The 27,719-nt window shown below is 39.1% G+C and overlaps 1 protein-coding gene across 2 annotated transcripts in view; it reads left to right on the plus strand.

The window, feature by feature from the left end:
* Nucleotides 1-27,172, plus strand: part of efnb2a (ephrin-B2a) — a 41,482-nt gene extending 14,310 nt beyond the window's left edge. For both annotated transcript variants that reach the window (XM_030125354.1, XM_030125355.1), the window contains 3 exons: nt 17,764-17,856; nt 20,217-20,327; nt 23,133-27,172. In XM_030125354.1, the coding sequence (XP_029981214.1) occupies nt 17,764-17,856; nt 20,217-20,327; nt 23,133-23,539 (611 nt within the window). In that variant the 3' untranslated portion in view covers nt 23,540-27,172. The remainder of the gene's footprint in view (nt 1-17,763; nt 17,857-20,216; nt 20,328-23,132) is intronic.
* The last annotated feature ends 547 nt before the right edge of the window (nt 27,173-27,719 follow it).

Here is a 27,719-nt window from a genome sequence, read left to right on the forward strand (position 1 = left end):
ATATTCTTTATTTGTGTCATTTAGGACTCAAATCAGTCAGTTTTTCATACTTTACTCTCAATATTTCCTGACCAGTCTTGAAATCTACCTACTAACTAATGTTCACATGTATTAAACTGATGTACCATGTATGACTGATACTACATATTTAGATTTTCTTCTGTACTTATAATCCTATATCCCTTATCCACGTGTTCTTTTTGGATTTTTGTGTTTTTACCTCTGTAAGGTTTCCAATGAAAGACTTCCACACAGTATTTTTACACTCTGATTTTGCCTCTAGGTGAAAGTGAGTATTGGCTTTGGCTGCTATTTTGTGTACCCATAACTCACAGCTGAATGCATAAAGTTCATGTTGATGGATATTCATGGAAATGGAAAGGAGCTAAAGCAGATAAGGCAGGTCAAGGGTAGAGCAGATGACACTCCGGTGCCACATAAATCTGTTTCAGTTTGCGCTCAGGTGCCACAGCGAGTGTCGTGTTCTCAGAGATACTTCCTTTGGGATTTGTTTCTTTTGTAAATACTTTAGTGAGATCCAACAGGAGAATATTGAGGCCAAAACTTAGTGTTGTTGAAAATCGCATCTCTGTGAAGAGCACTGCCGATATTTAAAGGTGTCAATCCACCCACAGCGTCTTACAGCAAGCCAAGTCCAGAGGTGAGAGTAGCCTTTATAAAATTCTCTACTCTATATTTCTCAGCCTGAATGCCTTTGAGAGGGCTGTCTAATACCCTTATACCTCTTGTGATTCATATGCTCTCATTTATGGCAGACGTTTCCGACAACATTTCATTTAAACTAGTTTGATTTAAGCCCACTTGAACTTGTGAACTCCCAAGCTATGACACCCTAAGGCTCGTATTCTCTATCCTCTCAGCTTTGAAATGATGCACAGTCCAATCCCACGATGCAGGTGTGGCCACTGCGCTTCGTCGATTGTTACTAACGCCATCCTGTGAGGAAGTTCTGATAGGGTTTTAGCGACGGCCCCCTGGTTTGAAACATGGGAGGTGGACTAAACCATCTGTGTGGTGCTGATGGGGGGGGGGGGGGGGGGGGGGGGGGGGGTGCTCTGCAGATAGGACCATCTGTGAGGCTCTGCCATAGCCATCTGTGAGCTGTCACAGTAGGGGAAGGCCATATTTCTGACTGAGTAGAAGGAAGGAGAAGACAGGAGACTAAAGACAAGAGAAGAGAAGAGCAGGAAACCCAGACAGTCGATTGTGATGGAAGAAGCCAAATGTGGATGAATGTACAAGGTGATTCTTGTGCATTGTGTAAAATTAAACTGCCGGCGTGTCTTTAAATTTTCCTCTGAGCTCCGCAGAAGCACCGCAGAGATCTGTCGAGCAGATGTTTCAGAAAAAAACAGGTTCACTGACACAATATGCTCATTCACGGAGTTTTGAACCAAACCGGCAACAGTGGCTGCTCTGTCACTAATGTGTCATAGCTGCAGGATATTTGCATGCTGGTGCATATCCTGCTGTGTTATCGTCTAACAGGTGCTTTTATGGCCCAGGCAAATCAAGTGAGTAATGGGTGAAAGGCGCTACACCATTATCCACCAGTTTATTGAGTTTGTTTGTAAATCTGTCTGATGTGACCAAAATCTCATCCCCTGACACACGTCATTCCATATTCAGTTAATAATACACATTGAAACACAACCAAAGAAAGACACAGATTAATATCAAATAATAGATGTTTCTACTCATCACTCTGTTTTAATCTAATCTAAAAGTACTAATCAAAATTTTCTGATTTTCCAGTTTATTAAATTTAACCCATAAAGACCCAAACATCCACTTTTAACCTCAACCTAAACTGTTTAATACCTGTTGATCCATTAATCCTATCAATACATGTAAATAATTGGTGTAAAATGCAGTTTGTCATCTTTTCATGGTCATCACATATGACCCATTTGGACGTTCAGAGTCTCCATAGTAAACGTGGAAACACCATCATCTTCTACAACATTGATTCACCAGTAAAACCTTTGGAGTTGGATCAATGACAGTGGATGGAGACACTGGGTTTTACGCTTTTGCTGAAAAAGTCACTTTTTATCTTCAATTTTGTCTGTTTCTAATATAATAACCCTCAAATTTAATCTGATCTTTAATAAACATATACACGATCAGTACATTCAATATGAGAAAATACCTGATTTTCACTGACGAAACAAAAAATACACATGATAATATTATAATAAATGGTAAGAAATCACTTAAGATAGGTTAAATTCATTTGGGATCTACCAAAAAAGTATGGGTAAAATACAGTTTGTCATCTTTTCATGGTCATCAGATATGACCCATTTGGATGGAAACACTGTCATCTTCTACAACACTGATTCACCAGTAAAATCAACGGAGCTGGATCAATGACAATGGATGGACACACTGGTTCTATGTTCAGTGAATGATATATTTTGCTGAAAAAGTCACTTTTTCTTCAGTTTTCTCTGTTTTTTATATTATAACCCTCAACTTTAATCTGAGCTTTAATGAACATCTATATGATCAGTAAATTAAATATAGGAAAATACCTGATTTTTAGTGATTACATACAAAAGATAGAGGATAATCTTATAATAAATAGTGATAAATCACTTTAGAAAGGTTATACAGGGTGGGGAAGCAAAATTTACAATGAACATTTAGTTGTTTTTTCTCAGCAGGCACTACGTCAATTGTTTTGAAACCAAACATATATTGATGTCATAATCATACCTAACACTATTATTATTATTATTATCCATACCTTTTCAGAAACTTTTGCCCATATGAGTAATCAGGAAAGCAAACGTCAAAGAGTGTGTGATTTGCTGAATGCACTCGTCACACCAAAGGAGATTTCAAAAAGAGTTGGAGTGTCCATAAAGACTGTTTATAATGGAAAGAAGAGAATGACTATGAGCAAAACTATTAGGAGAAAGTCTGGAAGATACTATTAAAGAAGAATGGGAGAAGTTGTCACCCGAATATTTGAGGAACACTTGCACAAGTTTCAGGAAGCGTGTGAAGGCAGTTATTGAGAAAGGAGGACGACACATAGAATAAAAACATTTTGTATTATGTAAATTTTCTTGTGGCAAATAAATTCTCATGACTTTCAATAAACTAATTGGTCATACACTGTCTTTCAATCCCTGCCTCAAAATATTGTAAATTTTGCTTCCCCACCCTGTATATAGAGAAAATTTAATTTGGGAACTGACACAAAAGTATCACTGGGTCTTTTTGGGTTAAATGGTTGTTGACCAAACCAGACACTGAAGGACGTCATGTTGGGCTTTGGGAAACACAGATCAACATTTTTCATCATTTTTCTGACAAAACATAGATCAAACAACTGATCCGTCAAATAGCAAAGAGCAAACAGAGACAATAATCCTTGGTTGCATCCTTATATGATGTATATGCTCATGTCAGTCGTATAAATAAAGTGCATAGGGACACATAGATACACCAGTGTGAGATCGCATCCACACCCAGGCAGAACAAACCGTTAGATGTGGTTTGTGAGTCTGTGCTCTAAGACTACAAAGGCTTCTGACTGAAGAGGCGCAGACACGATCGCCCTCCCCTCATCTCCTCCTCGGCTGCCTCCATCCAAACGCTGCAGTTAATAATTGATGAGCCGATGCTGGTGTTTACTTACCGCGCTCTGCACTGCTCCGCCGCCGAATGTGATCAGAGGATCAGAATGCACAAGACAGGGTTAAGTTCAGGTTAACGAAGAACATGGATAAAACAGTGCAGAGCGGGTCGACGGATGCATGTGCATGACAGCGAACACGCTGATAACACACTTGACGGGGGCTTTTCTGCACATACACACACACACACACACACAGGTACAAACAAACACCCTGAAACAACAGCACAAATCCTCAGTCTGTATATTATATGTGTTTCTGTGTGTGACTGAGAATATTAATTTCCCACCACCTACTGATAAAAACCTTCCTCCTCCTCCTCCTCCTCCTCCTCCTCCTCTTCTTCATCATACCCCTGCCGAGTTGACAAGTTGGAACCCAAAGAGTGGTGGGAAAGTTCAATCCCAAACTTTAAAAAGAGGGGTTGGAAATCCAATTTTGCAGTTCTTGCAAATTCCCTTCCACCAATATCCCACCCCACCCCACCCCGCTCAACCCCTCTGTACTCCTCACCCCTCCGCCTGCCTTCACATTTACCCAAAATGCTAATGTGTAGCCTAAAGAAGGGCAGACTCTGAGCTGTTTCTCTGCTGGAGTGTGTCACTTTTTTTTTTTTTTTTTTTTTTTTTTGCTGTTAATTGCCTCCTCTTGGCTAGCTCTGGCCCCAGTCCTGCAGCTTTAACAGCCCACTGCAGTTGCATTGTGATGCTATGTTGTGTACTTTCGTTTTTGTTGGATCGGCCGTTTGGCTCCTTAGCATGGGTAAACATCAGCGGTAAAGCACAAACAAACACCAAAACAAAAACCGAAAAACAGACAGAATGACAGAGATACACTGCGGTGTGTAGGTGGAGGAAGATTCATGGTTGTTTTTACCTTACACTGCTGAAGCGAGTTGTTGCCCGTGGGCGTAATTGCATGTGTCTATGCATTGTGTTAGTGAAGCATTGGAATTAATAAATATATATGTACTTAGAGCTGGATTTTCTTCCCATGAAAGCCTCTCTGTCTTGTTATCTGCGCCTGCGTGTCTCTGACCTACCCCTCCTTCCCTCGAGTGATGCTGTCCAAAATCCATCAGAGTGTGACACCGCCTCAGAAAGTTCACTGTGAGGATTTCATTAGTCTTTTGGAGTGAGCACTCGATACGTAATTAATTAACCAGCGTTTAATCCTCCATTTCTTCTCACAATTGCCAAGGCTCCACATCAATGCTGTGGATCTGAGTCTCAACCAATTGGATTAGCGCTGCCTTGTGTTAAGTATTGTGCCAAGGCTAGACCTCTAGATTAGTTGGGGATGCACCCCACCACCACCACCACCCCCATCCACCCCCCAACTCCAGTCTTTCAGATTGAAGTGACTCTGATCAGGCCTCAGCGTTTGATTTTCCTACTGTCATGTACAGTTCAAACTCACAATCACAAACACAAAACAACTGTAAGAGACGTTTAAGTCTGAAAATCTCAGATGTTCACCACAATTTCTGTATTATTCAGATTCAGACAACTTTATTTATCCCATACGGGCAATTCATTTGCAGCTTACCACAGACATCAGCCCACATCCAAAGTGCAATGTGACAAATATAAATAAATAAGTGTATAAATATAACATCATTGGAAGCAACTATGAATAAATACATTTAAATAATTGAGAATAAATAATCAATAAATACCAATATTGACTAAGACTAAAAGACATCTAATGGAGATGATGGTACAGTGACCTTAACACATACATAAAATAGTCATTTATACTGTCATGTACAGTTCAAATTCACAATCACAAACACAAAACAACTTTAAGAGACGTTTAAGTCTGAAAATCTCAGATGTTCACCGTAATTCCTGTATAATTCAGATTCAGACAACTTTATTTATCCCATACGGGCAATTCATTTGCAGCTTACCTCAGACATCAGCCCACATCCAAAGTGCAATGTGACAAATGTAAGTATATCACTGTATAAATACAAGATCATTGGAAGCAACTACGAATAAATACATTTAAATATTTGACAATAAATAATCAATAAATACCAATGCAGACTAAAAGACATCTATTGGAGATGATGATAAAGTAACCTTAAACATACATATAAAATAGTCATTTATACTGTCATGTACAGTTCAAACTCACAATCAAAAACACAGAACAACTTTAAGAGACGTTTAAGTCTGAAAATCTCAGATGTTCACCACAATTCCTGTATTATTCAGATTCAGACAACTTTAAATATTATATTATAAATAAATAATCAATAAATACCAAAGCAGACTAAAAGACATCTATTGGAGATGATGATACAGTAACCTTAACACATATAAAATAGTCATTTATCATGTCTGCATAGTCAGTAATAGTCTGAACTGTTTTGCACCCATAAAAACTACATTTGTAGCTTTAGTCCTCCAGAAAGTTTGGTTATTGGAGAAAATATGTGTTTGGCCTTGACATTACTTAAATTTCATCACTTATTTTGGACTTTTGGATATACAGTATTTATATTTATATACAATATGTACTAGGCAGGCAGACTTCTTGATGTTAAATGTAGCGCTGTTGTTAAAATAAGTCTCAGCACATGGATTAAAACGTGACAAGTTGAATCTTGCAAATGTTTATATTGAAGTCGTCCCATAAATGCAGATTTTATGTATGTGGATACTTGCAGAGTCGTAATAAACGTATAAAATTTGCATTGGTACAGTTTTTTTTTAAGTGTTTTTGGTCACAGGACAGCGGTTCGGACTAAATGACCCATATAATACAACCTTCTTTGATGTGTATGCGCAGCTTTTTCCGTGTGGCTGTAATATTTGCAACCTTGTGTTTTCCTGCATGCACAAGGGGCTGCTGTATGTCCGCAGATTAACGTCAGTTTTCTGTGTGTGTGTGCCTTTTTAAAGTGGCCCCGTACAATGCTGCTCCAGTTGAGAGCAGATGAGTTTGACGTGATTGTTTGCGGCAGCATGGCCTGCAGCCGAGAACCTAGCGAGCTAGATGATTATATGAGCTAAAGAGGGAGCGAGAGGAGGGGTGGAGGAGAGATGAATAAGGAGGGAAAGGGGGCAGAAAGAGAGTGACGAAAGCAAGAGAGAGAGCTAACGGAGAATGGAAGAAGGGACAGAGGGAGAGGAGGAATAAAGAAAATGAGGGCATAGCGACGGAGAAGAGCGACGAACGAGGGCAGAAGAAGGACAAGGCTGCATTTACAGTCAGAGCAGAAATTTCATCAAGAATTTAATCACCCTTTTCTTCTGTCACAACAGAAAATAGTCCTGTCTCTAACCCACTGATTGTCATATGGATCAGGTGTGAGCCTGCGAATCTTAAAATGCAAATTGAGGTGTAATTGTGTCTACTTTATCTGACATAAACAGCTTTTCGGTTTACTGAAATACAGCCAAATTAATAGTATACAATTGGTGGTGTCATTTTTATCACATAATGAAAATAAGTGGACAAAATTATTTCGCAGTAGGCAGTGGCGGTATGTGTGCGCGTGGGAAATATGTGTGAACTTTCATTAAAACTATCAGCCTACGTTTGTAATTAACCACTTGTAATAATCGAGTGTTAGCTTAAGTGGATTTAAATAATGCATTTCTAATGTTTGTGTGTCTTTCCGACTAGCTGGAAGTGAAGGTTATTAACTATGTTTGGGATTCTGAGGTGACCCGGCTTTGCCCTGGCCTGTTTCTGAGGGTCAGCGGAGACCCTAAACCCTGTCAGTGGCGATTACTCCACACAACAGTGACGAGCATTAACCAGCCGGCGAACCCCGGCGCTGCGATGATGGCTTCACGCTCCACAGCAACTCGGGGGATGGAAATTACGCCCCGCGTTTAGATCATAGCGCTCTTTGTCTCTCCTTCTCGTCTTCCTTTTCCGTCCCGTTCTTTCTGGGACACGTTGTCACTCCGTCCATCTGTTCATCCTCTCATTGCGCACGGTGCACTTTCTCTCTCTCTCTCTCTCTCTCTCTCTCTCTCTCTCTCTCTCTCTCTCTCTCTCTCTCTCTCTCTCTCTCTCAGTCCTATCTGTCTTTCAGGGATGTCTCCTCAGTCTGTTACCAGCACTTTCTTTCAGCATTGTGTAATTATACCCACAGAATTTGGCAACCTTTGCTAAGCTGCTTCCAAAGTATTGTTTTTCAAGTTTCCAAAGGCTCTTTATGTCAGACTAGAAGTTGCATTTCAGCTCAGACTACAAGTTAAGCAAGCAAATCACTGAGTAGGCTTGAAAAATGTCAGAAAAGCAGAGTTCCTGTGGCTTCTTCAAAGTATTGTAAAATTATGATGTTGAAATGTTTTACATCAATGTTTCAAACGTCTTAAAACTGCTGAAACATGGAAGGTATTACTGTATATTTATTTACTTTTATTCACAAAGTAGCGTCAACTCATACTTAATACTCATATGTAATATTACACTGCAATACAGTATATCCTGTGTAGTAACAGATTACAATACAGGGTCTGAGTAACATGGTACTTGAGTATTATGTATTAGAATTAGTGTTTTTTTGTTGCTGCTTGTTGTGTTTTAGTGTTTTTTTCCCTATTAATTGACAGTTTCTATGTATTGATTGTAGGGATGTTACGATTACCGGTATAACGATAAACGGTGGTAAAATTCCCGACGGTTAGTATTACCGTTTAAATTGTAATTATCATGATAACCGTGTTTGATTACCGCACTTTGAAAACTCACAGTACTGCTCATTTCCAGGAGACGCAGCAGCATTCCAGGCGTGCATGCCAGTTTGCATCTATCTATCTATCTGAAAAAGAAACTAAAAAATCAAACTTGATATGGAAAATGGTCAAACAAGGGCCATAAGGTTCCATCGGTAATGCACATTTGTATGTTTGATGTTTACATGTTAATATTTGAATGTTTCTGCCAACAGAAAGTACATTATGCCTATTATATTTTTTCAAAATACAACTTGGTTAAATTATTTTAGTGTGTGTGTAAGTACTTTTTGAACATTTTAAGCACATTTCAACAATACCGTGATAATAATGATAACCGTGATAATTTTGGTCACAACAACTGTGATATGAAATTTTCATATCGTTACATCCCTAATTGATTGTTGCCTTTACTTAATCTTCTTGGTAATGGATGTATCGAAACGTATTATATCGCACTATATCATGTCATATAGTCTAATATCGTATTGTAAATAAGCATTAGTAAAGAGTCTGTGACCAAATTAAATCATTCATTGAGACATCTTAATGTGGAAATGTTGTCCTCATTATGTTTGCTTAAATGCTTCACTACATAGTGTAACACAGTATAAGATTATTATTATTATTATTATTATTATTATTATTATTATGAGTTGGAAAACTTCTCTAACTTTTAAGTAAGTGATGCAATTTTTGTTTCCTTTCTGATTTTCTGTAAAGTTGAATTTGGTTCTGAGTCATATTAAAATTAAAGAGTCTTAAATGTTACTTGCCCTAAGCAGTAGAAAAGACTGAGTTAATAATAAATATAATCGAAATTTAAAATAAAACCACAATCTAAAAGTGCAATTATCTGCAGTATTAACGCAGCTGTTTTGTGATTTGGTGGTTAGCCACTTCAAGAAACAAAGAAGGAAATTGAGTTAAGGGGCTCTCAGTCTTTATCTGGATTGCGGGCTCAGAATTGACTGTCTCGTTAAACGCAGGGTGATTTTCCACTCCCTTGATTTGATAAACAGGAGAAAATTAAGTTAAGGAGGGTAAATTAAGTTAAGGAGGGCGAGGGCTGGTGGGGGATGGTGTATTTACGATGCGGGGGTGGGATTGCGGTTGGAGTGCTGCGTGCTCGTTGGATGCCGGTGCTAATTTTACAGGTGGCTTTCACACTCAAAGTGAGGACACTTCTTTGACACACTTGTAGCATTTGTGTGAGGCTCTGTGTGACTGTGTGTGTATGAGTGTGTGGTTGAAGGTGTGTGTGTGTGTTTTGTGCGAGTGAATGTGTGCTGGCACGTTTTTTACAGGCCTACTCAAGCTGTCACTTTGGTCTCAAGCGGTACTTTGTCAGAGCCGGTGAGTGATTTTTCCTGATGGCCTTCTTCCCCTGTTTCAAGGCCTGCTTTTGCATTTTGTGACTGTGTGCAACGAGATTTTTTTTTTTTTAGCCCCAAAAAACCTCATCTTAACCACATGAGCAGGTCCAAAAGCAGTGAGAAAACGTACTCTGTAATTCACAGTCCGGCTAGAGTGGATGGTAAAGGGAAATCAAATGTAGCTTTTCTTATTTTTGTCTTTTTTTGTTCTTGTTTTTCACCCCAAAGTGACACACAAGCTCATTTTTTACATCTTTTTTTTTTTTTGTCAGCCCATTAATTTTTGCCTTTTATCAACAAGCGTGTAATAGAGTGGATGTCATATATACAAAATACAGGATATCCTGACTTCAGTTAGGGTCAGAAAAGGCTATGGGTTTGTTTAACTATTGCTAAAAACATTGTGAGATGTTATTTTTCACATCTTTGCTGAAATTTTCTGTATTTTTCAGCTGCCAGTGCCTAAACCTAACAATAACTGTTTAGTAACACTGCTTTTTTTTAAAGAGATACACGTGTTATCATGGCTTTATTCTATTCTCTCAAAGCACCATGAAATAGAAATATTGATATGAACCACAGTAGTGTTTCATTAACCCATAAAGACCCAGTACTACATTTATGTCAGTTCCCAAATGATTTTTTTTCCCTATATTAAACCTTTCTCTTTAGTGATTTATCACCATTTATTCTAAGATTATCCTCTATATCAGGGGTGTCAAACTCTTTTTAGTTCAGGGGCCACATTAAGCCAAATTTGATCTGCAGAGGGCCAGACCAGTGAAATAATAACATAATATATAAATAATGTCAACTCCAAACCTTCTTTTATGTTTTAGAGCAAAAAGAAAGTAAAATTATGTGATGAAAATGATTACATCTACCAACTATCCTTTAAAACAACGTGAATAACATGAACAAACTGAAATTTCTTAAGAAAACTAAGTGCAATTTTAACAATATTCTATCTCAGTTTATCATTTAAACATGTAAATTACAATTTACAGATCACAGTGGATCGACAAATACATAAAACATTTAATAACAGGCAGAATATTGTTAAAATTACACTTCAGACATTTCAAAATGTTAATATTTGTTCAGGTTATTCATGTTTTTGTGAAATGTTAGTTTGTTTTAGTGTAAATACAGTAAAATGACATGAAAATTTTTATATTTACAACGAGTGGAGTTGTGAGTATTTATGGGTTATTATGATAGTATTTTACTGATTCGACCCACTTGAGATTAAATTGGTCTGTATGTGGAACCTGAACTAAAATGATTCATATCTTCAGTGTAATTTTTGCATTTCACAAATTCATCCAAAGGGCCAGACTGGACCCTTTGGCGGGGCCGGATTTGGCCCCCGGGCCGCATGTTTGACACCTGTGCTCTATATTGTGTCTGTAAATGCTCAGAGAAAAGTGAAGAAAAAGTGACTTTTTCATCAAAATATATCATTAACTGAACATAAACCAGTGTTTCCATCCACAGTCATTGATCCAACTCCATGGGTTTCACTGGTGAATCAATGTTGTAGAAGATGACGGTGCATGAGGCTGCATTTTACACCAATTATTTGCATGGATTGATAGAATTAGTGGATCAATAGGTATTAAATGTTTTACAACAGTAGATGATTTTGTTAAATGGTGGATGTTTGGGTCTTTATGGGTTAATGTCCATTCAATGTTGAGATTTCTGGCCCATTTTTTTCTCCTTGCAACCCCCCTCCCTCCACACTAGGTCTTATCGGACTGCTGTAATACCACCACTAGTTGGTGGCTAAATCCATTTGTGAGGCTCTTGTATGAACCAGGTCTTTCCCAGCCCCCTTCCTTCCTCACCGTGTCCCCCTCAGCATTACGGATTAGCTGGTTAACTCTAGCCAGCTAGTCTGTCATCCAGTCCAGCCCCGGTCTTCTTGTCTGGCTGGGCCGAGGAGGGCCAAGTCATTCAGCCAGCCTTAGCCCTTTCAACAATCACATTCTGTTTAAATCCAAGTCAGGCTTTCCTGGACTGCAGCCTCGGCCAGAGTGAGTGTGTGTTTTACTCCGCATTTAAAGGGGAAGAGGAATTTAAAGTTTTAAACCAGGAAGGATTTTTCGATTTTTTTTCCCTCTTAAATGTCAAGGAAATGTTGCAGCCAAGATTATAAAGATGTTTATCTAAAGGTCTGAGCGTACAGTTTATTTGGGATAGATGGAGGTTGATGTGTTAAATGGTTTTAAAGGTGAAAGAGCATAAAGAGTGGAGATGACACAGTGCTGATAATGTGAAGTAGCTCACCCCTAAATACACCTTCTGTGCAGTTCGCTGCCTTATGAACTCTGACCTCCGAGGTGGGTTTAGTTCACACATACACACATGAAAAAAATGCACAACAGCACAGTCTGATTGTGCCGATCTCTGCACAAAGTAAACAGTTTTAAGGACATCCTGAAGGATTGTAAAACTTCTGTGTGTTTGCGCTAACAGGTTTATGAAATGAACACATGCACGCGCATTCACACATACACAGGCAGGCACAGGAGCACAAGCCTTTAAGGAGCTTTGTCTGTAATGTGCTTTTCAGTCTCCACTGGAAAGCCATAGGTCAGCTCGAGAAGGAGACAGGAGGGGAGAGAGGAGGCGAGATGGAGGGAGGGAGGGAGGGAGGAAGTCCTTGTTAACATGCTCTTTGTGTCCGCTCCCATCACCGTCTTATTGAGGCAAGTGGATTCGGATCAAAATGATTGGTAGCTAGGAGGGGAGGAAGAAAAAAAAAAAAAAAAAAAGTAAAGAACAGGGAGGAGGAGAAAGTGACGACTATGCAGAGATTAATTTTCTAAAGCTATTTCAATTTCAACCAGCACCTGCCTTTCAATTTGGGGAAGCAGCATGTGGAGGTTTACGGATGGAGGTGCAAGGTGGCTGTCCCGAAGAAGAAGAAGAAGAAACTGGGGTGTAATTCAAGGGAGGAGGAGGAGGAGGAGAGGAAGTAGGGTGAAGAGGAATGAGGAGGAAGAGGTGGTGGCAAGGGGAGGGAGGGGGGGGTTTGGGTTTGGAGGGGGTAGTCGTGGTGAATGCGGGCCACTGGGTGCTGGCGGGAAGCCAAGCCGCTAAGCCCTGGCAGCTCGTTATCCTCTGTGTTACTGACCTGATAGACCACAAGCCCCTGCTCCCCCCTCCCCTCCCCTCCTCTTCGCCTGTTTCCCCTGTCCCACTGTTCATTCAGGATGGCTGCAGTTCCAGGCAGCAGCCTCCGGGGGCAGCAGAGAGGTAGAGCAGGGGCTAAAATGGGGCTTCCAGTTGATGGAGCTTTGGCAGGACACCAACACGTTATGTAAAATATGTGTCACAGTTTCTAATTCATTGTCCAGAATTTTATAATCTGCAGCATTTTGTTATTAATTTCTAGGTTTTTTACCAGTTTTTTTTTCCACATTTACTTGTCTTCATCCCAGTGAATCATTTTATTTTAACAATTCAGTATGTAATTTGGATACTTTTGGTGTTGTTTTCTGTTCAAAAATCTGAGCAATAATCCTAAAATTCCTATTTATTTCCAAAGACAGACACTTTACATATAATACCTTCAGATTCTTCTAATATCTTCAACCCAAAAACATCACTCAAACTATAAAAGTGTCATGATGAAAAGGCCTCAGACAAATGGTCATTATAATATTAATACATTATTAATCTGTTTTATGAGTGCTGGACATTCCAATATTTCAAGTCCTCAAAGTTTTTTTTAGGGGTATGTCATATATTAAATTGATTTAAATTTGTCATATTTTAATTTTTGAAATGTTTCCGAATGAAGCTTCATTGTTTGACTTTAACACATAATAATTCAGTTTGTGTTTCTGCAAGTCAACAACACTCCAGCAGTTTTCAGCTCTTACTAATGATATGAGAGACTTTTCTGGTTACATTTTAACCTCTTAACATTCACTTTTTTACGTGGTATTCCTTCATATTTAGCATATCCAAATACGTAAGCTTATAACAGTATAGTTGATTGGAAATAAACATCTTCTAGAATCTGCAACTGTATTTTTTTAGACATGGGGCTAAAACAGAAAGTGCCACTGAATTTTCTGCGGAATTTCAAGTCTTGCACCAAGGTTATAGTAGTTTTGGATTTTTCATTATAGTTTAGTTTTATTTAGTTTTGACTTTTTTTTCTCTAATTCAGTTAGTTTTAATTAGTTTTTAGAGCAGGTTTGCTAGTTTTTATTAGTTTTCGTTATTTTCTAAATGCTTAGTTTTAGTTTCTTTATATCTTTTATCTTCTTCTTTGTCATATTCACATAAATCCCAGACAGGACCCTGCTGTTTTCATCCAACTTTAGTCTCCATGTTTCCAGGTAGAGTGGGGACCAGAAGACGACTCGAAACCACAAGTGACCACAAGTGTCGGACCGTTAAATATCATATGGTGCCAGCAGCTAAAATTGCTTGAGGGAAATAAATTTGCTTTCATATCAATCCGACATTGACAAAGACGAAAACGAAGCGAATTTTATCCATAATTTTTATACGTTTTAGTTAGTTTTGTAAGCACACAATACAGTTTCAGTTAGGTATCTTTTTTTTCTTTTAATTATAGTTTTTATTTATTTCAGTTAACGAAAATGTTTTTACAATTCTAGTTTTCATCATTTTGTTAGTTTTCATTAACGATAATAACCTTGTCTTGCACTTGATTATTTTTGTAATTTTGGTCGTATTTGTAAGGTAGATATAATAAAATACTGTTTTCTGTTACAGCTTTATCATGAATATCGAGACTAAGACCAGAATCAACTATAGTACTGGTTTAATTTAATATTTCGAAAGTTTAATTTATCTTAACTGTAAAACACTGAACCTCTTTACACATGGATACTATTTTTTTTTTTGGTTATCACATAATGCACCGTGTAATTCCTTTGACAACCATTAAAATATGTTACAGTTTATTACAAAACACAAGGACATATATAAGGTATTGGGTTCAGACAGTTTCATATTGCAAAACGCAGGTGTCCTTACATAATGGAATAAAAATTTGCTCAGTTTTGTCATCCTATTCATCGCTCCATCCTTTCATTTAATGGCTCTGTGTGTGGCCCACATCTGTACACGCCACCAGAGATTTCTTTTATCAAAAGTTGCAGTTTCCATTTTTAAGCGTCCTTTCACAGCATCTGCTTACAGGGCCCGTTTTGTTCCTCCTGTCACATGTGGGACGTCTTGCCCCGCCCCTCCAGATTCCTCTCCCAACATCTGCTGCCGTCCCTTGAACACAGTGTTTAGCGGTGCACTTCTGTTTTCTCCTGTGTTTAAATGTTTTTTTTAGATCCTTTAAGCTCTTTTCATCTAAGGGCCATTGAAGTATTTAACACCTCCCTCTGTTCTCTTAATTTCGCTGCCTCTCCTGGAAAGGTGCCCTAATTTTTGTAACTCTTCCTGTTTACATCGCTGGTTTTCTTTCTTCTTTTTTTCCCCTCAGTTGTCGGCAGATCTCTCCTTCTTTTTTACTTTAAGCCCCGGCAGCAAGTTTGGCTTTTTGATGTGAGCATTTGAGGGCTTTAAAAATCCAAAAAGTGTGTTTTTTAATAACTGGCTAACCCTCTCTGGAGTGTCGTTAGTGCTAATACACGATAAGCCGACAAATTTCCTGCGGCTTTCCAAGATGGCCGCCGTCACCCCAGCCACCGTTGTCTCCCTCTTCCTCTCTCTCTCCCTCACTCACACCTCCTTTAACTGCTTCCTTCATGAGGCCCATCAGCGCAGTTAGAGATATTATAGTCACAATTACTCAAGCTAATTGACTTTGGGGATGTGAAATATTTCGCCTGTGCGGAGCGACTAAGGCGATGAACGGGTGAATTGTGATTTTATTAATGGGGGGGATGACTCATATCCTTCCTCAGCGGAAGGTTTTCAGTGGCTCTGTTGTCTCAGGGAACTGGCTGTTTTTCTGAGATAGGCTTAAGGCAAACATGGCGACACAGTTTTCACAACATGTCTCTTTTGTACCCATTGGGAGGGTCATTTTTCAAATGTATTTCTCTACAGATTACAGAAAACATCCCCTCAAATGTGATTTGTCACATATTCCGTTCACTTCAACATTGTGTTACATTAATTCTGCATATAATAGTGTATGAGTGAAGGTGAATTCACCTAAAGTCATTGTGAATGTACTGTATATAATTGCTGGATGTTGTTTTGACTGCAAAAAGAGAGTTTATCCTTAACATTTATTTTCCACAAAATCAAATTAAAGTGTAACCCAGTAAACAAAGATGAAAATTAAACAATGTGATTCTACAGCTTCATACTAGAACATTTTGTTTTCACTTTTTTTTAACCTTCTGTTTTCATACACATTGCCCACACTTTTGTACTTTGTCTCAAAAACTTTAAATAACTCAGATATTTAAGTAAAGCATCATTTTTAGGGAATTCATTGTAGTGGGATTAACACTTATTGAAACTGTAACTTCACCTAAATGCAGTTACACATAACAATGTATCATATGAACACAACTTTTTGTTTATGCCTGACATGAACAACATTGCAGGATTATGGGAAAGTTCACATGTTGCCTCAGTGATACAAGTATGGTTCTGTTGGAACACATCCATCTGCTGCGCAACTTTGCAGAACTTAGAGCAGGGGTGTCAAACTCATTTTGGATCAGGGGCCATATTCAGCCCAATTTGATCTCAAGCGGGCCAGACCGGTAAAATAATAACTTAACCTACAAATAATGACAAATCCAAGTTTTTCTTTTTGTTTTAGTACAAAAAAACCCCCAATTAAATTATGAAAATATTTATATTTTACAAAAAAGATGTGAATAACCTGAAAAAACTGAAATTTCATTTGAAAAATTAATGCAATTTTAACAATATTATGCCTCGACTTATTATTTATACATGTGCATTTACACACAATGTTACATAAACATTTGGTAACACGCAGAATATTGTTAAAATTTTGGAGTTTGGAACTAAAATTTGAACAATTTCTACAATATTCCATCTTTTATTATTATTAACACCACTACAGATCACAGTGGATCCATAAATGCACAAAACATTTAGTAACAGGCAGAATATTGTTAAAATTGCACATTTCGGGTTGTTCATCTTTGTTTTTATTTATGTATTTATTTGCATTTTAGTGTGAAAGAATAGTTTTGTAAATGTAAATATTTTCACAGTGTAATCTTATTTTTTTCACTTACATTTTTTCCACTTAATTTTTCACAAAGAAAATTTGTCGTCATTATTTATGGGTTATTACCTCCACCAAGGAGGTTATGTTTTTGCCAGGGTTTGTTTGTTTGTTTGTTTGTCGGTCCATTAGTGTGCAACATAACTCAAAAAGTTATGGACAGATTTTGATGAAATTTTCAGGGTTTGTTGGAAATGGAATAAGGAAGAAATGATTAAATTTTGGTGGTGATCGGGGGTGGGGGGGCCCACGGAGGGGGCCACTGATCAGCCTTGGACTGAGGTCTGCGCTCTCCGAGTGCTTCTAGTTGTGTTGTTATTTTTACTGTAGTTCACATTGGTCTGTATGTGGAACCTGAACCAAAATGATTTAGACAACCTGGACTGTTCAAGTTAATTTTTGCACTTTCATCCCGCGGGCCGGAATGGAACCTTTGGCGGGCCAGATTTGGCCCCCAGGCCGCATGTTTAACACCTGTGACTTAGAGTAATAAATAATAAGTGTGTTTCATTGCATGAAACAAAAGCATTTTAATTTAACAAATAAATCGGACAGATACCCATGCAAACACTGCTTTTTTGTTATTGTTGTTTATTATAGCTCATATACTTTTAATAGAGTCGTGAAGTGCATGTGCATAGAAAAAACTGGCAATTTAACATTTTTTCACTGTAGTACCTAGTCGGAGTTACTCATATTTTATGATCTAAATGCATTATATCTATTTCATTACCCCGCACTTGATAACAGAAGCTGCTAATTCTAACCTTTTTCCTCTCTGCCTATTGTAGCTACATCTAATGGCACCATGGAGGGCATCGACAACCAGGAGGGGGGAGTGTGCAAGACCAAGTCCATGAAGATAATCATGAAAGTGGGACAAAGTGAGTATTGTATTATTGAATTACGGTCGTGAGCGCCTGCAGGCATGAACAGTCAGCCACGACGCAGGGCTCGTACACTGTTAAAAACGGTGTGAGACTCTGAAAAATGCCCTAATAAGGTCATAGGAGCCTGTGCAGCATACAGCTCCATCGTCTCCATGACACCTGGGGCTGCAAGGGGGCAGGAGATGTAATCTAGCGGAAGTCTAATGCACTGATACACACAACACACACATACAACTGTGTATGCTTGCTTGCACACATGCACACGAAGCATCTGCTGTTATATGCTCTCTCAGCTGAAAGGCTTTCTACACATGCAAATCTATTTTAGATGCAGACAGACACATGACGCTTGTGATGTATCGCCGTATCTGTTTGACACTTAGACTCACAAAGCACAGACACACACACACACACAGTCAACAGTCAGACTCTTAATTACGCTGATAATTATTCATAAATGAGCTGCCTGGCCGCCACCCTGTGAGGTAATTTCCGAAGGTCGGCCCTCTCTTCAGTGCCACCTTCTCCACTATTGAGAAGCGCTGAAGGTCAAGGAATTAATTGAAGCTGCTGAGGAAGAAAAGACAGAAAAGACCAGGTGCTGAACAGGCCGAGAAATTGGATTTAGCACCGAAAATCAGCTCCGGCGCTGAGGAGTTGCTTACAAATCACTCGATTTATTAAATGAAATGTTCTATTTAGTGTGGTTCCGGTACGATTGAGCTTGAAGGTGTAAAGTTCAACGCGATATAACTCGTGATTATAAGAGTGGGCGCTCGGCGAATTACTTCTCCATTTAGCGTGACGGTTTTGAAGTCAGCTCAGCTTTAATATCACAGAAAAAAAAAACATTAACAGACATTTGAACTTCAAAACATATGGCCCCATCACAGAACCCATTTACTTGTCTTTATCCTCAATTACAGCACTTTTCAAGTAATAAAGCTCCAGTTCTATGTAAAGGTAGTTGAAAAATGTTTTTTTTTTTTTTTTTTTAAATTAGAAACAAAAGAACATATGAGAGGAGCAAAACACATTAATACAGGGCTAACACCAAGCACACAGTTTTGAATCATTACTAATGCCAGGAATTTTCTCAGTCAGAATGATGGGGTCAGTGGACCACATTAAATGAAAAAAAAGTACTAGAAAAAGCCTTAACCCTTTATAAGGCACTCATAGAAATACTGTGAAATTCCAAATTGCAACCTTAGTGTGATATTAGAGGACATAAGAATGTATTACTTTAGTGGAATTTTTCAAAATATTTTAATGTTATGTAGAAAATCAAGATCAGTGAAGTTACCATATTTGGTTCCTTACCCATAAGTGGCAAAAACAAAAACAAAAACAAAAAAAAAATACAAGAAGTATATATATAAAAAAATACAAGAAAACACATATAAGTTAAAAAGAACATTACTTTTAGAACATTACAATAGCATAAATGGTGATCCAGACATCTGTCCACATCCACATTCTCCCTTTGAACATCATTCCTTACATTAGTACCATTACTTCATGGTACCTAACAAAGCAGGTACACTCACGGTTCATGCAGAGGTGGACCTTACAGACCCTGTAGACCACATTGGACCTGAGATTGTTGACTCACTGTCCTCACTGGAACTGTTGCTGTCACTGTCTTGTAATGTACATGGAAATTACAAAAAAATAAATAAATAAATAAAAAAATAAAAGTCCCTTGCCTGATAAAGGGTTAAGGGAAAAAATGAACACTCTATTTTTCCTTCTCAGATGTAATTTTCCTTGAAAGGGAGATTTTTAATGTGTACAGAGTCTGAATCAAGATGCAACACTGACATATTAAATGTCTGCTTAAAACCTAGAGCCATAGCAGGTTGTTAGAACATAACTGGGGTCTTTTTTTGACCAGTGTGTGGTTTAGGTTTACAGAAAACAAGTAGCTTTCAATGCCTTGCAGTTATTAACCATTGCTGTTTATGATACATTTCCTTAGCCTTATAGCATAACTGCTTAAGTCATATTTTTGGCCAAATTGTGAAATCTGGATGGAATGAATCAGGAGTGTTAGGAGAGTAAAGTTACGCAGATATCACATTATGAATTAGACAGTTATGCTTTGAGGCTTACAATATGTCATTTTAATTTAAATAACACAATATGTTGTACACTTTGTGCAGTATACTAGTGTGCTAAATAGTATCTATCCTGAAATCTTTGGTTTGAATGAAGAAAATCACACAATAACCCCATTCAAAGAGGGAAACTAGAAGATACGCCAAGAATAGCACTAATTCTGTCAGTAGTGTTGACATGAGCCATTATAAGTAAGGTTTTCTCATCAAATCCTCTTCTATTCTTCTTTCCAGATCCCTCAGACCCTATTTCACCCAAAGACAACCCCACCAGAGTACCCTACCCTCCCAAGCACACGGACGGCAAGAACCCCATCAAAACTAATGATGTGCTGGAGAAACCAGGTGAGCTCACCTATTTGTGCCTTAAATCCTGGGAAAGTGGTAATTGAGTGGAGGATTTATCGAAACAATTTGGCATTTGGGCACACAATTGTTCAGCCAAGAGCTAGATAGTGCAACCTAAGCGTATGTGTGTGTGAGTCACTAAGGTGTGTGTATGTGTGTGAAAGTGCAGGAAAAAAAGGTCAGCGATTCATCAGGCAGTAATTGAATGTTGCCCATAAAACTGATAGGCATCTCCAGCGTCTCAAGGACTTATAAGGTATCTCCACACTGGCCCCATTCCAGCCTTAACCCACCGCTTAAGTGACATTTTCAGGAAAATGATCTGATCGCTGTCTGCCATCTTTTTAACGACCCGTTCTTAGTACAGACCCACACTTGTTCCTGCACAGAATCACAACTCAGACAGACGTTCACCTACGCGCCTCTTATCTCTGCTATTATATTGCAGTTAGAAATCTCCCAAGAAGAAAATCAGACTGGCAATTTCCGCAGCGAGCCGTGCTTAGAAAAAAGAAACAGGAAGGGCCCGAGTACAAAAACAAGCTGACCTATATAAACAGGCCTCTAGTCCGTGTCTCTGGTTCATTGAGGGCGTGGCCTCGTCTGACACTTTCTGTTTTTACTCCCAAATCAGACTCTACTGTCCCGGCTGTTAAATCCACACTGGCAGCGCTCTCTGCAGACATCAGCATCTTGTTCTCTCCGTTTTCCTGTCGTCTCTCCTGTCTTTTTTTTTATGTCCCATCCCTCTTTCCCTGGCCTGTAGCAGGAGCATATGGGCGTCAGAGCTATGGGCACAGCGTCTGAGGCAGCATAATCCCCTTGTAAAACAACGAAAGGGTCCTAGCGTTGGGCCGCCTGCCATCCTGTTTCCACTCCCCCTACAACAGCGAAAGCACTTTTAGACCCTCGGGAGAACAGCGGTAGACAGGGAGACACTGTAATCCTGCCGGCTCAGGGAACACACTCCTGTCCCGAGGAGAGCAGAACACACCCACCCTTGGGTGTTGGATGTGAACCAGCGTGTCCGTCGCTGCGAGTCAGAGCACAGCTTGACTTTCATAATTGATATCTTATCATGACATAGAATATCTCTTTCTTATTTTTTCCCCCTATGGGGCTGTTAGTTAGAAAATGAAGTTACTTTTTTTTTTTTATGTCTTTCAAAATGCAATTTACCTAAGTGCCTTTTGCCTGCTTCTACCCGAGCCTCTGTATCTCCCCGTCAGGCTGCTCTCGCCCTAGTTTCAAGGTTGCAGTCTTCACCAGCTGAATTTGAATAGCCACCGATCGAATGTGACCTTTATACAAAAGCTTCTATAGGCGGACTTCACTCTCAGCCACTGCTCCCTCCACCTTTTACTGTGGTGTGATGAAAAGATTGTGCAGAATGAAAGGGAAAGACAAGTAAAAAGAAATACTGCCTCGGCTTGTTTTTCTTAGTTTTTTTCTTTTGTTTTTTTTTTTAGCCTGAGTTATACCAAACAAAACTCAATTTCTGTAGTTTTTACAGTTTGTTATTCTGCTGCACCAAAATTATCGGGACTAATTAAACTTAATCAAGCTCCTTGTTGTAAACAAAGAATCAACCCAAATGCAGTTCATAAAGCTGCTGAGATATGAGTTAAACAAAGAAACTGAACCTTTATGAAAAACAATGTAATATTTAGGTAAGAAATACAGATTAGCAGAAAGTTCTTCTTCACCTCTTCTATACACACATGAATTAAATTTGTTATTTGATGTTATATTGCTGAGTCAGGTTCTTTCTGTACAGGTCTGAGTGTATGTTCTGTTACTGTTGATGCAGAGGCATTTCTATAGACCAGGGGTGTCCAATCCTGGTCCTCTGGGCCCGGTATCCTGCATGTTTAAGATGTATCCCTCTTCCAACACACCTGATTTAAATGATAAGCCTGTTGTCAAGCTCTGCAGAAGCCTGATAACAACCATCAGGTGTGCTAGAAGAGGGAAACATCTAAAACAGGGGTGTCAAACTCATTTAGTTCAGGGGTCACATTCAGGCAAGTTTAACCCCAAGTGGGCCAGACCAGTGAAATAATAATATAATGATACATAAATAATGTCAACTCCAAACTTTCTTTTATGTTTTAGAGTGAAAAAGGTCAAAAATTACATCATGAAAATGTTTACATCTACAAACTATCCTTTGAAACAATGTGAATAACATAAACAAACTAAAATTTCTAAAGAAAAATAGATGCAATTTTTAACAATAGTATGCTTCAGTTTATCATTTACACATGTACGTTAAAACTTACAGATCACAGCTGATCTATAAATACAAAAAAACATTTAGTAACAGACAGAATATTTAAAAATTTTACTTCTTAACACATTTCTGGTTGTCTTCAGGTTATTCATGGTTTTGAGAAATGATAGTTTTAGTGTAAATACGGTAAAATTGCATGAAAATATTTACATTTTCAAGGAGAAACTTTGGAGTTGCCATTATTTATAGGTTATTGTGACAGTATTTTACTGGTCTGACCCAGATGAGATTGAATTGGTCTGAATGTGGAACCTGAAATAAAATGATTGTTAATATTTTCAGGGTAATTTTTGCATTTCACAAATTCATCCCACGGGCCGGACTGGACCCTATGGTGGGCCAGATTTGGCCCCCGGGCTACATGTTTGACACCCCTGATCTAAAACATGCAGGATACCGGCCCTCGAGGACCAGGATTGGACTCCCCTGCTACAGACTATTCATCAGCTTTTATCTGATATGAAGTTGTTTTTCTGTTTTTCTGACCTATCCTTTCCTCTGTCACACAGGTGTATCACCAAGAGAAAGCGACGGAAACGACAACGGAGGAAAATCCTCCAATGTCATCGGCTCCGAGGTGGCCATCTTTGTCGGCATCGCCTCGGGCAGCGTCATCTTCATCATCATCATCATCATGCTGGTCTTGCTTTTGCTCAAGTACCGGCGGCGGCACCGTAAGCATTCGCCACAGCATGCCGCCACGCTGTCTCTAAGCACCCTGGCCACCCCCAAACGGAGCGGAGGAGGTGGGAACAATAACGGTTCGGAGCCCAGCGACATCATCATCCCGCTCAGGACTGCTGACAGCGTCTTCTGCCCGCACTATGAGAAGGTCAGCGGCGACTACGGCCACCCGGTCTACATAGTTCAGGAGATGCCGCCGCAGAGCCCCGCCAACATCTACTACAAAGTCTGAGTGGAACTTTTTCAAACTTAAGGAGATGAACTGGAACAATCCCCGGGCAGAGCGGGTTTTTGGTTTCGGCCGCCGCTGACGAACGCTCTCGCTCTTTCTGTCTCTCTCACTCTGTCGACTCCTCCTCCTCTCCTCTCTGATGTTTCGTCACTCTTTCTTTCTTAATCAAAGTTTTGCTTTGTCGCTCTGGTTTGTTGATAGTCGGGGGGAAAAGGCTGCTGCTGCCACTGCTGCTGCTCTCCGGGTTCTTCTGGGAAACAGAGAAGAGGACGATCTCTTCTTTGCCCGATTGCGCCCTGTGTTTTTGTGTTGTGCACTGCAGCCGGCATTTTTTTGGGGGAAGTGTGTGAAGCTTTGGAAGTCGGACAGATGCACAGTTTGTGTCGTTTTCTTTTTCTCGGACGTTAACGGATGTAAAGGTTTCCTGGGATTACAGGAGGAGAAGGAATGTTTGGCCTAAGAGAGACTACTACTTGGAAAAAAAAAAGAGAGTGAAAGACACAAAGAAGGAGAGAGGAGGAGAGGTAAAGAAGGAGGAGGATATGGGCTGACCATGAACTGACACGGTGGCCACCCTCCCTCCACTAGCCAGAGAGACTCTGTGGATTTACCAGGACCGAGGAGGAGGAACAAGGAGAGAGATTCTCACGCTGATCCTCTCTGGGACTTTCCTGACTGACTCACAGAGATCACCCGTTCACCTCGCCACCCACATGCTCACCTTAACATATACACCCACAGACACACACACACACAAACACACACACACACTGTCTCACCCATCTGTCAACCACAACGTGTTTGGGTTTAAGTGTGGATTACACCTTTTCTCCTCATTTTCCCAGATGTATGTGTTCAGCAAAACACCTTTTCAGAACTTACTTGAAAGTTTTATGGAAAAAAAAGTAGATTCCCTTTTTCTTTTTTTTTTTTTTTGTACTGTCATCATTTACTGATTTTCTGTCTTATCTGCTTTTCATATTCTGGTGTAGTTCAAGTCCAGATTTCATTTTCCCTTTTGTCATATTGTCTGTCAAACACAAGTGACCCAGCAATGGCTAGGAGGGATGAGAGCATGAAAAGAAGGAGGTTTTTTTTTAATTTAGGGTGCACGTCAGGTTAGCCCAGGAGGCTTCTGGGAAGAGTGGAGGATTTTCATATACATAGAGCAGCACTTTTAACCCCCCTTTTTTGGTACCTCCACTCTTCGCAGCAGTCCACAGAGAGAGACACAGTGATAGTTAAAAGAGATGGGAGAGCGGCTGTATCCCGTCAGATTTAGTAGCGAGTTCTCGCCTCAACTTCTCTGGAAACCTGGGCTTTTCTCACGGGAAAGTGTTAGGGGCAATAAGAAATCCATTTCGCCTTACTGCCGTTTTTCGCATCAGGTGAAGAAGAGGCCTGAGATCTAGTCAAGGTTAGCTGGCTGAAACAGCTCTAGGTACTTTACCCCTAGGGGTCCGAGGATGATTAAGGGTGCCCTGAGGGGCCCGAATCAGCGTGACCGGTGCTCTCCTATTCTTGCTCATTAAAAAGCACAGGGACATCTATTTACATCGTCACTGTTTCTCAATCTCCATTAGCATTTCCATATTTTGTTCTTGATTTACTTCTTTCTTTTTTTTTCTTTTTTTTTCTTTTTTTTACAAAATAGATGTACATTAAAAAAAGAACATTACAAAGGTGAAAAATACAAAAAAAATTAAATAAAAAGCAGAATTTATTTATGATAGACACATAGAGCACAGGTGTTGTCAGGCAGTGTGGAGAAGAAGAAGAAAAAAGAAGAAGAAGTAATGTTAATATATTATGGTATAAGTGCACATTATGCAATCTAGGTTTTTGATTATTCGATATCTCTCAACCCACTGAGTCCCGTATTTCCACGAGCTCTTGTCCGGCAACACAGGGCGTGGTCCTGGCGAGGAGGACCAGGATCAGGGGAGGGGGGGAGGGTGGCCTGGACCCCGGCCCCGAGGGGGAGTGGAGTTATCTGACCCAAAAATAGCTAACGTTGGTGTACACAAGGGCAGAGTAGCTGTGTCTCCCACACTCACTCAGTGTAGCATCTCCCAAAGGATATTTCCCATGAAGCCCCAGTGCCCTCGATTCTCATACACACCCTTCATATGTTCTTTGTGCATGTGTGTAAGCATGTGTGCGTGTGTTAGGTCTATATTTCATCGTTCTCTTCAGCTTAGGATCATAATGGTGGCCTAGGCTGTCCCCTGAGCATATATATCATTAACATTGTCATTTGTTCATTAAAAACATCAAATTTCACCGAAAAGCCAAGCCTTGTATGATCTGAGGTTTGTGCCTCTAAGAGGCTACAAAATCTGCAAATATGCAATTCTTATTTATTTTTTTAATCAATTCTGAGAAAAAAAAAACACCTATGTAAAGTGTTCTTAACCACTGAAAGATGTAACAACAAACAAATGACACAAAACTAGCAAAGTACGTCACCAAGTCTGCTGTTGGTTTTTCTTTTCCTGCATTATTTGTATTATTATTTGAACCTTTTCCGTTCTGATAATGTGCCGTAGTACAAAGGTAAACTGTGAAAAACCATTTAAAAGAATATACTATATCACACCTGAACAGGTATTTAAGAAAAAAGGTGAAAAAAAACAACACACACAACAAAACAAAATGGCTGTTTAGTTGCTGTCTGTCTGCGGCAGAATATGACAATCTTATTAGTTTCTTTGAATCTGGCGTCCTTTTCTTAGCTGCCCCTCGACTAACGCTCTCCCAACATCGACGGTTCGGTTTGATCTCTTCGGAAAAAGTCGCAGCGATGTTGTGAGAGTCTTAGCACACGAGGCTAGGAGAAGCACCTCAGGCTACTGTAAAATGCCTTGCTCGTATGGTCAGCCCTTGGTCACTTGACTCAGTAATTTTGCACCGTACTTCTGTAGGTAAGAAACTGTAAATACATTAATGTTTGTATTGTATATGGATCCTGGGTTGTTACAATAGCCTTATTCACCTTTTTAGGAAAGTAAATGGAAAAAAAAAAGTTCAGAAAAAATGGAATACACTTCAGTAAAACAGAGCATACTACTTTTTTGGTAAATAGCTTATGTAAATATTGACCAGAACCCAATAAAAACATTTTTTATAAACTCTTAAAGTAAGATGTTTTGTATAAAATTTGAATTTTTTGCTATGTATTTTAGCTAGCGCTCGATGGAAAGCTTGTGTCCTCCCACTCCCTCCCCCCTTTTGCACTGTTTCCATGGTAATTTGGTTAAAAAAATGAGAGAAAAGTTGCCAAGCCGACTGCTGCATATTTGTGCCATAAGTGTGTACCATAAATATTTATTGAATTAGTTTCTTTTTTTGTTATGTTTATGATTTAATTTCAGTCCAGTTTGTAAGTAACACAGTATTATATTTGCATTGTTTGTTCGTCTACCCCTGGTTTTCTTTAGTCTGTTCTGGTTACCGGGTGGCTGTAGCCCTCTTACCCCCGCCTCCTCTTGCAGTATGAGATGGACAGGCTGTGAAAAATGGTTTTATCATTCAAACAATTTAAAACAAGTTCAAAGTGAGGATAAATGACACACATTCCACCAGTCTGTTACAAACTGAAAATGTTTTTCAATAAAATGTTTTTCCTATGGACGCCCTGTCTGCCTGGGTTTATTTAATCATTGACTTTTTAGGTTTCAGTGTCATTTATTTCACATTTTCATTACTGTTGTTCTAAAAAGCACTCAGATGGTAAGCTGAGAGTAAAAAAAAATCAATGGTACTTTATAAAAATATTGTGTTGCAGTAAAACTCCAATCTCCAGGTGTAAACACGTCACATGAACCGAGACCAGAGGCCGATCAGATTGAATGAAGTCTTATGTCTGAATGAACAACTATTTTGTAAAAACTCTTGGTTTCATAAAAATCAGTTTACCTCAGCATTAACCCATAATGACTCAAACATCCACCAGTGACCAAAACCATCTACTGATTTAAAACGTTTAATACCTGTTGATCTACTAGTCCTATCCAAGGTTATTATCGTTAATGAAAACAAACGAAATGACGAAAACTAGAATTGAAAAAACATTTTCGTTAACTGAAATAAATAAAAACTATAATTAAAAGAAAAAAACGATAACTAACTGAAACTGTATTGTGTGTTTACAAAACTAAAACGTATAAAAATTATGGAT

Source organism: Sphaeramia orbicularis, chromosome 21, assembly GCF_902148855.1.
Source record: "Sphaeramia orbicularis chromosome 21, fSphaOr1.1, whole genome shotgun sequence".
Taxonomy (NCBI): Eukaryota; Metazoa; Chordata; class Actinopteri; order Kurtiformes; family Apogonidae; genus Sphaeramia; species Sphaeramia orbicularis.